Raw genomic sequence first — 15689 nt, forward strand, 5'->3', positions numbered from 1 at the left:
CTATTTTTTTTTATTTATTCATTTTAGAGAGGAGAGAGAGAGGGAGAGAGAGAGAGAGGGAGAGAGAGAGACAGAGAGGGGGGAGGAGCTGAAAGCATCAACTCCCATATGTGCCTTGACCAGGCAAGCCCAGGGTTTTGAACCGGTGACCTCAGCATTTCCAGGTCGACACTTTATCCATTGCGCCACCACAGGTCAGGCCCACAGGGAAAATTTTAATCGAGTCTAGTCATAGTTCATTCTGTCTAGCAAGGTGATGAAAGTGTTTTGACCATAACTCAAAGTTGGAAATAAGTGTATGATAGTGATCAGCACTGTATGTGTGAGAACGTTTTATAGTACAGTACTCCCCCCATCTCATGGGTCTACTCAGTTGTATTTTTTAAAACTTTATTTATTCATTTTAGAGAAGAGGGTGGGGGAAGGAACAGGAACCATCAACTCCCATATGTGCCTTGACCAGGCAAGCCCAGGGTTTTGAACCTGTGACCTCAGTATTCCAGGTCGATGTTTTATCCACTGTCCCAAAACAGGTCAGGCCTCAGATATTTTTTACTTTATTTTCAAATGCTGGCTGTGAGAACTCTGTGGCATCTCTATTCCCCTAAGAGGTCCCTGGGAGTTCTGAAGAGCACATGATGGGGTTGGGGGATTTTCTGTGGCCTCTGCCTCAGGCGCTAGAGTGGCTCTGGTCGCAACATGGCGACGCCCAGGATGGGCAGAGCATCGCCCCCTGGTGGGCAGAGCATCACCCCCTGGTGGGCGTGCCGGGTGGATCCCGGTTGGGCGCATGTGGGAGTCTGACTGTCTCTCCCTGTTTCCAGCTTCAGAAAAATGCAAAAAAAAAAAAAAAAGAAATCTGGAGAACATTCTCTACAGGGATGGCCTTGGAGTGAGCCCTAAGATTGAATTGTAAAGGGGAAGCTGTGAGGAGACTCTGATTGATTGGACCTTCACAGCTCTGCCAGGGCCTCCTCCCTGAGGCTGCTCCAAATCTGTGTTCTGCATGGGGGGCTCATTGTTTGTTCAATCTGGAATGTGGGTCAAGCCCTTCTGGACTGTCTCCCTGTTGTCACACACTAGGTTCAGGGGCACAAGAGCAGGGTGGGGACCCAGGGGGCCTGGGAACCCAGTCACCCCACAGCTTCTGTGGAAGGTTTTTCTTTAACCCCCTTCCTAGCTTTCTCTGGCTTTAGGTGGAAAAGGGTGACCTTTCTCTAACTATAGTGTGTGCTTGGCCTAATTATATTGGGCTAATTTGTTAAAGGCTTTGGGAATGCAGATCCTTTACCTTGGGCAGTGTCATGGCCCCCGGAAACCTGCAGGGGAGTTTTACTGAGGAGCTGGGTGAAGTACTATGAATGGCCCTTGAAGCCCCAGGAATGTTGGTGCTCTCTGAGGACCCCTTGTCCAGCTGGCACTTACCTGTCTGTGACATATAGCTTCTCATCCATGGAATGTCAGTCTGGGTCTTTTCCTCCCCAGGAGGACCTTGCCATTTTCATTCTATTTAAACCAATGGTCCTAATGCCTTGACATTAAAAAATACTTTTGGCTTTTCTTTTCATAAAAGCAGTATCTGTTTGTAATAGACAGTTCAGGAAATACAGAAAAGGGGGAAAAAACCCACCTCAGTGACTCATGGCCCCAAGTGTGTTAACATTTTGGTGGAGGAATCTCATGATTGGTACCTTTGCTCTTATCTGACTCATTGCATTGTCCCTCAGGGAAGTCCCACCTGGCCATTGTGCAGAAGGTGAATAACGAGGGTGAAGGTGACCCCTTCTACGAAGTCCTGGGCCTGGTCACCCTGGAGGATGTAATTGAGGAGATTATCAAGTCTGAGATCCTGGATGAATCGGATATGTACAGTGAGTTTCATCCTCCCCACAGGCCCAGAGCTGGTTTCCTCCTCAGGCCTGATGTCTGCTGCCCTGGGTGGGAAGGCCACACAGTGCAGGGACGCAGGCCAGGGCGACCTGGGAGCATGTTGCTTGGAGCAGGGAGCGGAGATTGCTTCCATTCCTCCTGGCTTTTGTGCCTCAGCATCAACCCAGGACTCTGCCCTGGCCCAGGCACTGTGGCTCCTGTGTAGAAGGACCATAGAGCCGGGAGCTGGCTGGTGGGTTCCAGTCTGTTCCTGTGTCCACTGTGGGGACAGCATGCTCAGCTCCAGATTCATTCTCTTGTAGCTGATAACCGAAGCCGAAAGCGGGTATCTGAGAAGAACAAACGGGACTTCTCAGCCTTCAAGGATACTGACAGTGAACTCAAGGTGAAAATTTCACCCCAGCTACTCCTGGCTGCTCACCGCTTTCTATCCACTGGTAAGAGCGAGAGGAGGGCCTTCATTGTTGGTGGGATAATCACAGGGAGGACAACTGGCTCCTTGGCTATTCCCCACATGGGACAAGGCTACACGGACACAAGGTGCAGGGAACCTGGCTGCCTCTGGACAGGGTGGGGCAGCTCCCACATACCTGGGTATGCCCTGCAGTTGCTTTCCTTGTTGTAAACTTCTAGGAAACATCATTAGTTTTGAAAATAAGCCCTGGGAGGACCTGAGATGGGCCCACTGAGGTTCATGGAGAAGGAGGGAGGAGGCCCTTGCATGTGCTGTGGGTCCACCAGCTGCAGTGCATGGCCCTCGCCTGTCTCATTCCTTTTGAGGAGCCTGTATCTAGCTCTGTTCTTGTGTCTCCTGCCTCCCCTCTGCTGGCATGTGCTGGACTTGACTGCAGGACTTGACCTCTAGATCAATGTCATATCTCTCTTTTTATCCTTGATTCATAGCTCCCTTGGGGACCTGGGTGATGGATTAAAAAGACACCTGCCTACTCTGTCCCCTAACCCCAATCTGACTTCAATAACTACTTCTTTCTTGTTTTTTCTGCCAGGATATGGATGATTTTGATAATGATAATAACATTTATCAAGCACTTTCCATGTGCCAGGGATGTATCTGAGTGCTTTAGATGTATTGTCTTGTTTAACGTTACAATGACTCTGAAGTTTTTAATCCTCATTTTACAGATGAGGAAATGGAAATACAGGTTAAATAACTTGCCCAAGGTCTTGCCCTGGAGTGCAGGAGCCATTTTTCAAGCCCACCAGGCAGACTCCAGTCTGACCAGTCTGGAGCCCGGGCTTTCCTTTCCCTCTGAACCCAGGGGAAGGACCTGGCAGCGAGGGAGCTGTCCCTGTACTGCAGTGACCGTCCCGGTGGGCCCCAGCCTGGCCCCGTGTGAAGTCCTCCTCTCTCCTACTGCAGAGGTCTCCCAGTTCAGCCCCTCTCTGATATCAGAGAAGATCCTGCTTCGGCTGCTCAAGTACCCAGATGTCATTCAGGAGCTCAAGTTTGATGAACACAACAAATACTGTGTCCGACACTATCTGTACACCCGGAACAAGCCAGCTGACTACTTTGTCCTCATCCTGCAGGTGAGCACCTGCCCACACCTGCTCTCCACGCTGCTGTGATGGTGGGGATGCAGGGCTTTCCTGCCCCGAGTTTGTGTAGCCTGCTCAGAACCTGTGCTCCCTGTTGCCCATCCTCTTCCATGTGGCTACCCTTGGAGCTTTCAGGTCAGGGCCCCTGAGCTCTTACAGTGCCATCACCCCTCATGTCTCCCTCTTGCCTCATCTTTTTCTTGCTTCTCACTCTGTAACCCTAACCCCGTGTTCTTTCAGGGGAAGGTGGAGGTGGAGGCTGGGAAGGAGAACATGAAGTTTGAGACGGGTGCCTTCTCCTACTACGGGACCATGGCCCTGGCCCTGTCCCCCCCTGGTGAGTCGCTGGCCTGCACCTGTGCTGCCCTCCACAGGCCTGGAGTGGCAGCAGCAGTGAGTAGCCTCCAGCATCTCAGCATCTAAATGGCTCATGACCTGTGTAGTTTGAGGAGAGGGAGACCAGTGAGGGCCAGAGTTGCTGGGGCGTAGAGGAGGTGGCCTGGAAGGGCAGAGTGATTTGCTCCTTTGGACAGGATTCAGAGGACGAGGTGGGGCGGGTGGGAGGAATGTGAACAGGATCTGGAGGGAGCTGAGATTATATCCTGAGATGGTGGGGAGATCTGCCTGCCAAAGGGGAGGAAGACTGGGAAGAAGGATGAGTTGGGGAACCCCAGAAAGTCAATGGTGTTTGGTTGTGATAGGAAGCAGGAAGCTGTAAATGGCCTTTGAGCAGGGATATATAATATAAGCAGGTCATGGTGGCCCTCACTGGCCATTATGGCAGGGAGAGAGTTGAGGGAAGAAGTATGTGGAGGGATGCTACAGGAGCTTGCCCATGAAGACTGGGAGAGGGAAACTGAGGAATGGGGTGAAGGGGCCCCAACTGTCTGGGGTTGGGAGCTAGGCCAGGGCAGGTTGCTGACAGGTTTGGTTTCTTTTTTTCTTTTTCTTTTTTTTGTATTTTTCTGAAGCTGGAAACGGGGAGGCAGTCAGACAGACTCCCGCATGCGCCCGACCAGGATCCACCCGGCACGCCCACCAGGGGGTGATGCTCTGCCCATCCGGGGCGTCGCTTTTTTGTGACCAGAGCCACTCTAGCGCATGGGGCAGAGGCCATGGAGCCATCCTCAGCACCCGGGCCATCTTTGCTCCAATGGAGCCTTGGCTGTGGGAGGGGAAGAGAGAGACAGAGAGGAAGGAGAGGGGGAGGTGTGGAGAAGCAGATGGGCGCCTCTCCTGTGTGCCCTGGCCGGGAATCGAACCCGGGACTTCCGCACGCCAGGCCGACGCTCTACCACCGAGCCAACCGGCCAGAGCCAATCTCTTCCCTTCTTGAGAGCACCTCTTGTATCCAGCTTGGGGAAATCTTATTGAGAAGGACACATAGTCAACGGATAATTTCCTCCAGGCACTCTCTTCAGTGATGCCTCAGAGGCCTGGTCATAGTCCTGGGCTCTGTCCCTTGACCTGAAGGCCCTCAGTTCCCATTTGCAGGTGCTTGGTCCACTGCGCCAGCATCTGCCCTCTCTGAGCAGGGTTCATAGGTCTGCCCTGAGCATCCTCCCTTTCAAAGCTGTGTCTTCTTTTCCATTGTGCCCTCTCAGTGCCTGAGGGAGCCTGGGCATTAGGTATGCTGCTCCATCCCATCCCTGCCGCCTGACGACCCCATCCACCAATGACCTTTTCCTCTTTTGCTCCAGTGCCTTCAACCCAGGTCGGGTGTCCGCCTGGCAAGCGGAACTCCCTGCTCTCCTGGCTCTCAGGTAACATAGCATGGCTGGAAAACTTTGCACTGCTACCTGTCACCTGAGCCCACAAACTGCAGCTGCATTAACTTGTCCCAGTGAGCACTGGGGCTTCCTACCTGTTCACACTTGAGGGCCAGCTTGGCCTGAGGTACAATTACTGTGTGGCTTTGTCCTGGTCCTGGAAGGGGTTCCCTGAAGGCTCTTCAGTCTTTGAGAAGGCACAGATGCATGTGCACACATGCACACACACACTCAGATGATAAGCTGGGATGGAGGGTTGCTCCCACCCAGGCCAGATGAGCCCAGCTATTCAGTCCCCCGATCAAAGCCACTTATAGATTTGTCAGCTTATGAGCTTTCTCTAAAACACTTTCTACCTTTCCTCACAGGCTTTGCTTTGCATTCTGTGGCTGCTGGTGTCTTCTTAGCGGGGGAGGCGGCAGCTGGGCACTTAACAGCGCAGCCACAGTTCTACTGTCCTGTGTGAATGCGTGTTCAGAGAGACCAGCTGAATGATTCTGAGGGGCTGACGTCCCTCCCTAAGTCTTGCTTTCCTCATGTGCACACTTAGAATTGTCAGGAGCAGTGAGGGAATTGATATAAATGTTTAGTTAGAGCTTAATTGTTGTTTGTTTTTTATCTATTACAACTATAATATGACATTCTAAGTATTTAGGAAAAGGCCAGTCTTGAGCCCTGTCCCAGGACTGGTGGGGACTGTGCTGGGCAGACTTATTTCTACTCACTTGAGGAATCCCTGTCCCCGGGGTCCAAGGTAGCGGAAGGTGAGCGGAGGCACTGGCCTTGTTGCCAGAATCCTGGCCTGCTGAACCAACATGAGAAGATTAAGAGCATGACAAATGTCTTTTTTTAAAAATTTCAGTCTGTTTCTATGTGTGTCCTGACCTGAGGTTGAACCTGTAACCTTTGCATATCAGGACAATGCTCTAACCAACCTGGCTACCCAGCCAGGGCATGACAAGTTTCTCTGAGCTCTATCTCAGCGCAGAAGCTCCTGAGCCTCCACAGACCTACAATCCCAGCACCTCAGTCAACTGTTTCCCATTTTATATTTCTACAACTGGTTTTCTTTCTTTCTTCATTTTTTGAAAGAGAGGGAGACAGGAAGGGATAAAGATGAGAAGCATCAACTCGTAGTTGATTCACTTTGGTTCTGAACTGATTGCTTCTCGAACATGCCTTGACTAGGGATTGGGCCTTGGGCTCAAGCCAAGCCAGTGACCTCTTGCTCAAGCTGGTTACCTTTGGCTCAAGCCAGGAACCATTTGGGTTCAAGCTGTTAACCTTTGGGATCTTGTCAGTGATCCCTCACTCAAACTGGCGACCCCATGCTGAAACTGGTGAGCCCATGTTCAAGCCAGTGACCTTAGGGGTTTTTTTCTTGTTTTTTTTTTTTTGTTTGTTTTGTTTTTTGTATTTCTCTGAAGTTGGAAACAGGTAGACCTTAGGGTTTTGAACCGGCGACCTCAGCATTGGGTCAGTTTTCTATCCACTGCTCCACCAGTGGTCAAGCTGTTTTTTTTTTGTTGTTGTTATTTGGGGTTTTATTGTTTTTTTTTGTTTTTTTCATTTTTCCGAAGCTGGAAACGGGGAGGCAGTCAGACAGACTCCCACATGTGCCCGACCAGGATCCACCTGGCATGCCCACCAGGGGGCGATGTTCTGCCTCTCTGGAGCGTCACTCTGTTGCATCCAGAGCCATTCTAGTGCCTGAGGCAGAGGCCACAGAGCCATCCCCAGCGCCCGGGCCATCTTTGCTCCAATGGAGCCTTGGCTGCGGGAGGGGAAGAGAGAGACAGAGAGGAAGGAGAGGGGGAGGGGGGTATTTTTATTTGTTTTTTTTTATTCTTTTTTTTTTTTCAGGTGAGAGGAGGGAATATAGTGAAGCAGATCCTGTATGTGCACTGACTGGGATCTACTTGGCAACGCTATCTGGAGCCAAGGCTCAAGTACCAAGATATTTTTAGTGCCTGAGGTTGATGTGCTCAGATCAACCGAGCTATCCTCAGCATGCCTGGGCCATGCTTGAATCAATTGAGCTACTGGCTGTAGGAGGGGAAGAGGAAGGGTGGAGAAGCAGATGGTTGCTTCTCCTGTGTTCCCCGATCAGGAATCGAACCCAGGATGTCCATATACCATGCTGATGCTCCATCCACTGAGGCACTGGCCAGGGCCTTTATTCTTTTTCTTAACTGTACCAGAGCACACTTTACTATTCATCCTCTCCTTTTCTTTTTTCAATCCTCTTCTTAAAAAAATAAAATAAGCCTGACCAGGTGGTGGCGCAGTGGATAGAGCGTCGGACTGGGATGCGGAAGGACCCAGGTTCGAGACCCCGAGGTCGCCAGCTTGAGCGCGGGCTCATCTGGCTTGAGCAAAGAGCTCACCTGCTTAGACCCAAGGTCGCTGGCTCCAGCAGGGGGTCACTCAGTCTGCTGAAGGCCCGCGGTCAAGGCACATGTGAGAAAGCAATCAATGAACAACTAAGAAGTCTCAATGCACAACGAGAAACTAATGATTGATGCTTCTCATCTCTCTCCATTCCTGTCTGTCTGTCCCTGTCTATCTCTACCTCTGTAAAAAAAAAAAAAATAAATAAATTAATTAATTAATAAATAAATAAATAAATAAAAAGGTGACTGAAAAGTCACTGGTCTCATTCAAATACAACCAACTTTTGGCTATGAAGGGAGGCAAGCAGGAAGCTAGTAACCGGTGTTTGAGCAGGTGGTATCTGATGAGAACAGATGGACCATTTGGCTTTCACTGGCTAGCCTCCCTCTTCCACTTTGGCACTTTTCTTGTTTCATATGTGGCCAGGAGTTTATGCATACATGGTTTGAATCCTGTTATTTTTACCTAATACGGGACCAGAGATGCTATTCCATAGCTTTTTTTTTTTTTTTTTTTTTTTTTTTTCTGAAGCTGGAAACGGGGAGAGACAGTCAGACAGACTCCTGCATGCGCCTGACCGGGATCCACCCGGCACGCCCACCAGGGGCCATGCTCTGCCCACCAGGGGGCGATGCTCTGCCCCTCCAGGGCGTAGCTCTGCCGCGACCAGAGCCACTCTAGCACCTGGGGCAGAGGCCAAGGAGCCATCCCCAGCACCCGGGCCATCTTTGCTCCAATGGAGACTTGGCTGCGGGAGGGGAAGAGAGAGAGACAGAGAGGAAGGAGGTGGGGGGGGGTGGAGAAGCAAATGGGCGCTTCTCCTATGTGCCCTGGCCGGGAATCGAACCCGGGTCTCCCGCACGCCAGGCCGATGCTCTACCGCTGAGCCAACCGGCCAGGGCCTCCATAAGCTTCTTAGTTAGAGCCACACAGGGTCCCACCAAGCATATGTGCTTTACTTGGTTATCCCCTTTATGCATATTGATGGGGGTCTGTATTCTAAATAATACCATGATGTAAACCTCTATGACAAATGTTTTTGCTGTGTTTGAGATTAAGTCCTTATAGTATTTTTTAGAAATGGAATTACCAAATTAAAATCCCCTTTTTTTGTTACATGTATTGTTTTGTTTTAATCATAAAAGTGAACTAGCTTATTGGGAAAATTAAGAGCCCTGGCTGGTTGGCTCAGTCATAGAGCATTGACTCAGTGTGTGGATGTCCTGGGTTCAGTGCTTGGTCAGGGCACACAGGAGAAGTGCCATCTGCTTTTCTACCCTTCCCCTTTTGCTTCTCTCTCTCTCTCTCTCTCTCTCTCTCCCTCCCCCTCCCACACACACTCCTGCAGCCATGGTTTGATTGGAGTGATCTGGGCCCAGGTGCTGAGGATGGCTCCATGGCCTCTGCCTCAGGCGCTAAGAAGAGCTTGGGTGCTGAGCAATGAATCGACACCCCAGATGGGCACAGCATCACCCTCTAGTGCAGCAGTTCTCAACCTGTGGGTCACGACCCCAGCGGGGGTCAAACGACCAAAACACAGGGGTCGCCTAAAGCCATTGGAAAATACATATTTATTATACAACACATTTTTAAATAAAATATGTATTTCCGATGGCTTTAAGCGACCCCTGTGTTTTGGTTCTTCGACCCCCGCTGGGGTCGCGACCCACAGGTTGAGAACCGCTGCTCTAGTGGACTTGCTGGGTGGATCCCAGTTGGGGTGCATGTGGGAGTTTGTCTCTGCCTCCCCTCTTCTCACTGAATAAAAAAATAAATATAAAGAAAAGAAAATTAAGAAGCATTATAATTTCATTATTCAGAAACAAACCCTTTAGATTTTGTTGTATTTTTCTTTAGGGCTTCTATTTTAACAGGCCATGTCACCAATCTGTTGGTTTTAAATTCACTTCTTGTTCTGGCATATTAATATGCATTAATTAAAAGCATTCCATGATCCAAATAATTAATGTGAAGTATTTAAAAAAAATTTTTTTATAAGATTTTGACCTAAACTGATGAGTTTCCAGCAAGATCTCAGATGCTCCCATTAATGCAAAATATTGATATTCCCAGTATTTGTTTTATTCTAGAACTTGATCAGAGGTGTTACTTAGGTTAGAGTGATACATGCACATGATCCTCTGATTGTGTGTTTATCCAGTCATAGAATATCTGGACTATATTTTCCTTGTTTTCTGGATGAAGCTCAAAGATGGCATATTGGTCACTGATCGTCTCACTTGGTTAAAGCTCTATTGGTCAGTCACCAGGATGTTTGCTTTCTTCACTGAGCTAGCTATTGTCAGAACTGCTACTTGGTATTTAGTGACTTAGTAATTAAGCAAATTAGCTTAGTTTACTTTCTATTTGTTTGAAACAAACTAGCATGCCTTCACAATTAACTTCTTTGTGGATTTTGTTGTTTTCTAAGTGTTTTTAAAAAGTAAGAGCTAATTTACAATAATGTGTACAGTTTCTTTTTCAAAATAAGGAATCTGTTCCTCGTTTGAGGCTGAGTCATCCCCCTTTCCTGGTTACAGTTATAGTCAATGGAATGAGGCCTGTGCTGCCCCTAGTGGCGGGAAGAGGCACAGCTAACTCTGCCCAGGCTTTGTTTGCCTCAGAGGGGGACTGGGAAGCGTGGAGTTCTGGGGCCTCTAGTTCCTGGGAAGGGAACCTGCTGACTCCTGTTAGGCTGGCTGGGGCTTAGCAGACACTAGTGAGGGTAGGACTGTCCACATGTGCAGAACAAATGTGGTTTGTGTGTGTGTGTGTGTCTGTGTCTGAAGCAGAGAGAGATAGAGAAAGGGACAGATAGGGACAGACAGGAACGGAGAGAGATGAGAAGCATCAATCATCAGTTTTTTGTTGCAACACCTTAGTTGTTCATTGATTGCTTTCTAATATGTGCCTTGACCATGGACCTTCAGCAGACCAAGTAAACCCTTGCTCAAGCCAGCGACCTTGGGTCCAAGCTGGTGAGCTTTTTTTTTTTTTTTTTTTTTTTCCCTCAAGCCAGATGAGCCCACGCTCAAGCTGGCGACCTCAGGGTCTTGAACCTGGGCCCTTCTGCATCCCAGTCCGACGCTCTATCCACTGCGCCACCAGCTGGTCAGGCTGTTTTGGTAGACTTTTTAATAGTTCTTGCACAACACTGCTAAACAAACTAACTTATTTGCTTTGATGAGATCAGAGCTTCTGTGGTGAGAGCTTCTGATTGCCCTTAAGAAGTGTTCCCATTCCTAGTGGCGGCAGCATCCAGTGGATGTTCACTGGACAGGCTAGACAAGAAGCTGTGAGAGCAGCAGGGTGGCTTGGGGCCTGACAGCCTCTCTCCTCCACAGACCGCTCCCCATCGCACCCCATCCCTCTGAGCCGCTCAGCCTCCCTCAGTTACCCAGACCGCACAGACCTCTCAAGCGCAGCCCCCTTGGCAGGCAGCAGCAACCAGTTTGGCAGCTCTGTGCTGGGCCAGTACGTCTCTGACTTCAGTGTCCGGGCGCTCATGGACCTGCAGTACATCAAGGTGAGTGTGTTCTGCAGTCTCAGTCTGGGCGTTTGGATCAGGGTCTCAAGAGTCAGCATCTCTATCCTTCCTCCAGCTCCCAGAACACAGGATCCAGACCTAACACAATTGTCCTTCTTACTCTTGCTGCTTACTCTTTGACGGGTTTCTGGAGACTCACCCTGCTCACATCCTTGCTTCTAGACCTGCAGCGTCTGTCTAGATGGCACTGCTTCTCCAGGTCTCCAGTGGCACTGGCCTCCCCACCCCTGCTCTCAATGACCCTCATCCCTCCCTCTTGCAGGTCACCCGGCAACAGTACCAGAATGGGCTGCTGGCCTCACGGATGGAGAACTGCCCTCAGTTTCCCCTGGATGGATGCACCATCTGCACGGAGAACTTGGTGGAGAAGCCTGAGCTGCCTATGGTGGACGAGACCACAATTCTCCTCAATGAGCGCAATGCCATGCTGCACAAAGCTTCCCCTGAGAGTGCCATCTGACAGGAGGGCCCGGGGCCCCCCGCCAGCTCCGCGGGGGCCGCCCCAGTGGGCCCGCCTGAAGAGAGGGAGCCTGTCAGGCCAGACAGGGTACAGACAGCCTGTCTTACTGAGCAGCCAGGTGGCCCCCAGCCTGTGGGGACTGTGGCTCTGCCAGGGACCTGGGAGCAGCTCTGAAGTAGTGGCTGCCCAACCCTGGACTGTGGGTGATGGGCAGCCACGACAGGGAAGGCTGTTTTTTTACTGGAGACTTTCTAAACTAGGTGTATTGCTCCTCTTTTTAAATATCATTTGGGGAAGGGAAATTAAACAGGGTTAAGAAACTTTATTAAAAAAATTTTCTTTTTCCACAAAAACTTTGAAAGGGGTAAGGTTTCTCACCCCAAGAAGCAATAGCCATAATCTGCTCCCAGCCACGACCTTCTGGCTATGGAAGCCCGCTCTTCCTCCTCCTCGTCCTCCAGAGACGGGGTCCCAGAGGTCTGCTGGAGGAAGGTTTTCTTCTGGGAGGAAGGCAGTTCTTCCCAGGAAGTAAAGAACCAAATAGCACTGAGAACAACTGCCTGGACTTGTGCACGGAGGCTTGTCTGACGTCACTGAGGCTGAGGGATTCTGGGGAGCTGTGATCAGGGACATGGGACTCCCAACTACAGAGGAGTAGCCCTGCTCCTGTCACTCACTGGATCCAGGAATTTGTGAGAACTCTGCTGATGAGCCCTTCCGGTGAGTTGAGGCCACTGAGGACTCTTACCCTGTCCCTATTGGTTTGCCTCATATCTGCCCGTTTGTACAACTGTCCCCCTATAATGGGGCTGATTTTGTGTTAAGAAGGATCTCCCACTTTCAGATTGTTCACCCCTATCCCACAGGCTGCCCTTTTACCAAAGGTTTCCCCCTGGGTTGGGATAGCATCTACATTATAGGTGACTTGTCTGTGATACTCCTTTTGGTTCCAGGAGGGAATCTGGTTATGAGTATCTGTGTTGTTAGCAAGTAATACCATCCCCTTCTGACCCCACAACCGAAGTCCAGTCTGACCCTTGAACTCTGCTTTCCAGACTCCCTATTTCTAATTCAAACTCCAGTGCCTCTTGGGTATTGAGAACAGAGGACATGTAGGAAGCCAGCCTAAGCATGTTCTTCATGCCCTTTCCTCTGTGGCTGAAGCCTACCTGCCCTGTTCACACATTTCCAGAACCCAGGAAAGGTTCCCACCTCAATGGCACACAAGTGTAGGCCACATTTCACCCATGTCTGTAATCCTAGTGTGAGATGTCATCCTGGCCTGTGCTGAAGCTGGTGTACAGAGCTCCATGTCCACAGGAAACCCTGCCCCAGCACCTTTTCCCTGGGGCTGAATCAGGCCCTGTTGCACAGCTCCAGGTTTCCCACTGCTGGGGATGCTGCGGGACCAAGGTCCATGATGGCCCTTTTATCAGGTGGGACAGTTGCCCAAGATCAGCAAGGGAGACTGCAGGCCTTCCACCTGAGTATTGTTTGTTCACTCCTTTCCTCAGCCAGTAAGTTCTGTCACCCAAGTGCTCTGCTCTTCAGGTGCATGAAGAATCCTAAGTCTTAGAATCAGGAAATGTCTTTCCCCAAATATGCCTGCCCCTGGCCAGCCACAGAATTTATTCCTAAAAGTCTGGAGAGAAGGTAGTGACACCCATGTGTTCTCTGCCAGAAGGAAAAAAGACACTGGACCTTTGTTCCCTGTGGGGAAAACCCCTTAGTTTTCTGTAGGAGCAGCTTGCTTTCTGAGTCTACATGGAAGCTTGCAAAGTTGTGTTCTTGAGACCAGGGCTGGCCAAACATATTGGCCAGAACCAAGTGAGTGTGTGTGAAGTAAAAGCGGGTGAAACACACATCCACAGCTATCTCTTTGCACACACAGTCACTATCACCAGATGGTCCCTCTTTCCCTCTTCCTCCCTCCCCCATTTATAATCACTTCTTGCAAAGGGTCATAATTATTTCCAAATATTACTGGTCCGATGACTTTCTCCTCCCAGTGCAATTTTTCACTTCCTGTTCTAACCTCTGGTTACTGGGCTGCGCTCTACCCTGGAACTGGCCCCTCCCTGCATGTCTTCCTGTGTAAGGGAGACCTTTGCAGAAGGCCTCTAAATGGGTAGGCAAGTCACAGCTACCATAGCAAGTAATTTCATATTTATTTTGCATAAGATTTTAATTTGTATATTTTTGTGATTTATTTTGGCAGTTATGAGTTTGACTCTTGGGGAGTTTTGTTGTTATGACTCTTGTGTCTTTTGTCACAAAACAATGATAATATTTGCTAAACAATATATGGAATTTATTTTTGATTGGTAATAAAAAATGAAATGAAATCTTGGTGAGTCTACAATTTGCCTGTTTGAGTTCTGTCAATATTCAATATCTATCATATAACTAACTATAAGTGACTGATTGGCTCTCACTTTTGTCAGGGCAAGCGGCAAGTATTCTGGGGCTGTTTAGCAGTAAGAAGAAAGCAAAAATGGCTCTGGCCAGTTGGCTTAGTGGCAGTGTCGGCCCAGTGTGTGGATGTCATGGGTTCGATTTTCGGTCAGGGCACACAGGAGAAGCCACCATCTGCTTCTATACCCCTCTCCCTTTCCCGTCTATCTCTCTCTTCTCCTCCTACAGCCAAGGCTCCATTGGAGCAAGTTGGCCCAGTCACTGAGGATGGCATCATGGCCTCACCTCAGGTGCTAAAATGTCTCCAGTTGCAATGGAGCAATGGCCCCAGATGGGCAGAGCATCATCCCCTAGTGGGCTAGCCAGCTGGATCCTGGTCGGGTGCATGTGAGAGTCTGTCTCTTTGCTTCCCCACTTCTCACTTAAGAAAAAAAAAAGCAAAAATGAAATTTACAAAATATATATAATCAAGGCTGTCCTCACAGGAGATGCTAGACATACATGGCAAATGTGTTCTGTTTCCATAATTAGGAATCCTGCCTGCAGGGACTGAAGGTGGCAGTTGAAGTGGGAAGACTGTACCTCTTCTCTCCCCTGGGGGCTGATGGAGAAAGGAGCTTGACCAAAAATAGGATCACACTGTTTATAATGTGCAGTTGCCTCCTGGTCTCAAAGTAGGAGTGCTCATCCTGAGGAGCCCACCTGAGAGGGACCTCACAACATCCATTCCTGTGGTAGCCACAGGTGCTGTGGCTGTAGTGTGTGATTGACCTAAGCCAGGGGCTCAAGCCAGCCAGGCTAACAGAGGTGCCAAATCGGGGGAATGTTTAAAGAAAAGGAGGTACTTCAGTAGGCAGAGAGGACATTCCAGATAAAAAATAACAAATGTCAAAGTTGTGTGTAGGTGGGAAAAGTAAATGTCATCCATCTTTTTTTTTTCTTGACAGAGGGACAGAGATGAGAAGCATCAATTCTTTGCTGCGGTTCCTTAGTCTCCTTAGTTGTTCATTGATTGCTTTCTCATATGTGCCTTGACCCTGGGCAGGGGAGGGGGGTTACAGCAGAGCATATGACCCCATGCTCAAGGTGGCTACCTTGGGGTTTTGAACCTGGGTCTTCCACATCCCAGTCTGATGTGCTATGCACTGCACCACTGCCTGGTCAGGCTCATCCCTCCTTGTTTCACATGTTAAAGCCCCTGCTGCATGCCAGGTGCCACCAACCCCTCAGTGAGTTTAGTGAGGAAGTGCCCTTGAAGGAGATAGTCACACAGGACCCTTGGATTTGTTGCTTCCTCTGCCTGGAACACTTTCCCCAGGTCGTTGTGAGGTTCACCTCCTTGCTTGATCTAGGCCTGGGAGGGTGATGAGATACTATATAGGTTGCGTCGGAATCCAATATCCACGCCCAGTCATGCTTCACTTTTCTCCTTGGAGAAACCTGGATCACTCCACTTAAAACAGCATGGGTCCCAATCCCTGTTTCCTCGTCTTGTTTTTCTCCATAGTACTTACTGCCAATTAACATGCAATTTGTACATATTCTGTTGTCCCCATATTAGAATCTAAGCTCCAGGAGAGCTGGGACTTTCTTATTCCCACATATTCCAGCACTCAAACAGGACCTGGTACATTGTTGCAAGCACTCAGTACAG

At 49.5% G+C, this 15689-nt stretch overlaps 1 protein-coding gene across 2 annotated transcripts in view; it reads left to right on the forward strand.

Annotated features, from left to right (window-relative positions):
- Positions 1-13969, forward strand: part of CNNM4 (cyclin and CBS domain divalent metal cation transport mediator 4) — a 50111-nt gene extending 36142 nt beyond the window's left edge. Inside the window, exons 2-8 of one of the 2 annotated variants that reach the window (XM_066267768.1) lie at positions 1728-1871; positions 2193-2327; positions 3272-3441; positions 3691-3787; positions 5151-5213; positions 10958-11139; positions 11423-13969. In XM_066267768.1, the coding sequence (XP_066123865.1) occupies positions 1728-1871; positions 2193-2327; positions 3272-3441; positions 3691-3787; positions 5151-5213; positions 10958-11139; positions 11423-11620 (989 nt within the window). In that variant the 3' untranslated portion in view covers positions 11621-13969. The remainder of the gene's footprint in view (positions 1-1727; positions 1872-2192; positions 2328-3271; positions 3442-3690; positions 3788-5150; positions 5214-10957; positions 11140-11422) is intronic. The other variant, XM_066267769.1, reaches the window with a different exon arrangement.
- Positions 13970-15689: the final 1720 nt, after the last annotated feature.

The sequence above is a fragment of the Saccopteryx bilineata genome, chromosome 3 (assembly GCF_036850765.1).
Source record: "Saccopteryx bilineata isolate mSacBil1 chromosome 3, mSacBil1_pri_phased_curated, whole genome shotgun sequence".
In the NCBI taxonomy this organism is placed as follows: domain Eukaryota; kingdom Metazoa; phylum Chordata; class Mammalia; order Chiroptera; family Emballonuridae; genus Saccopteryx; species Saccopteryx bilineata.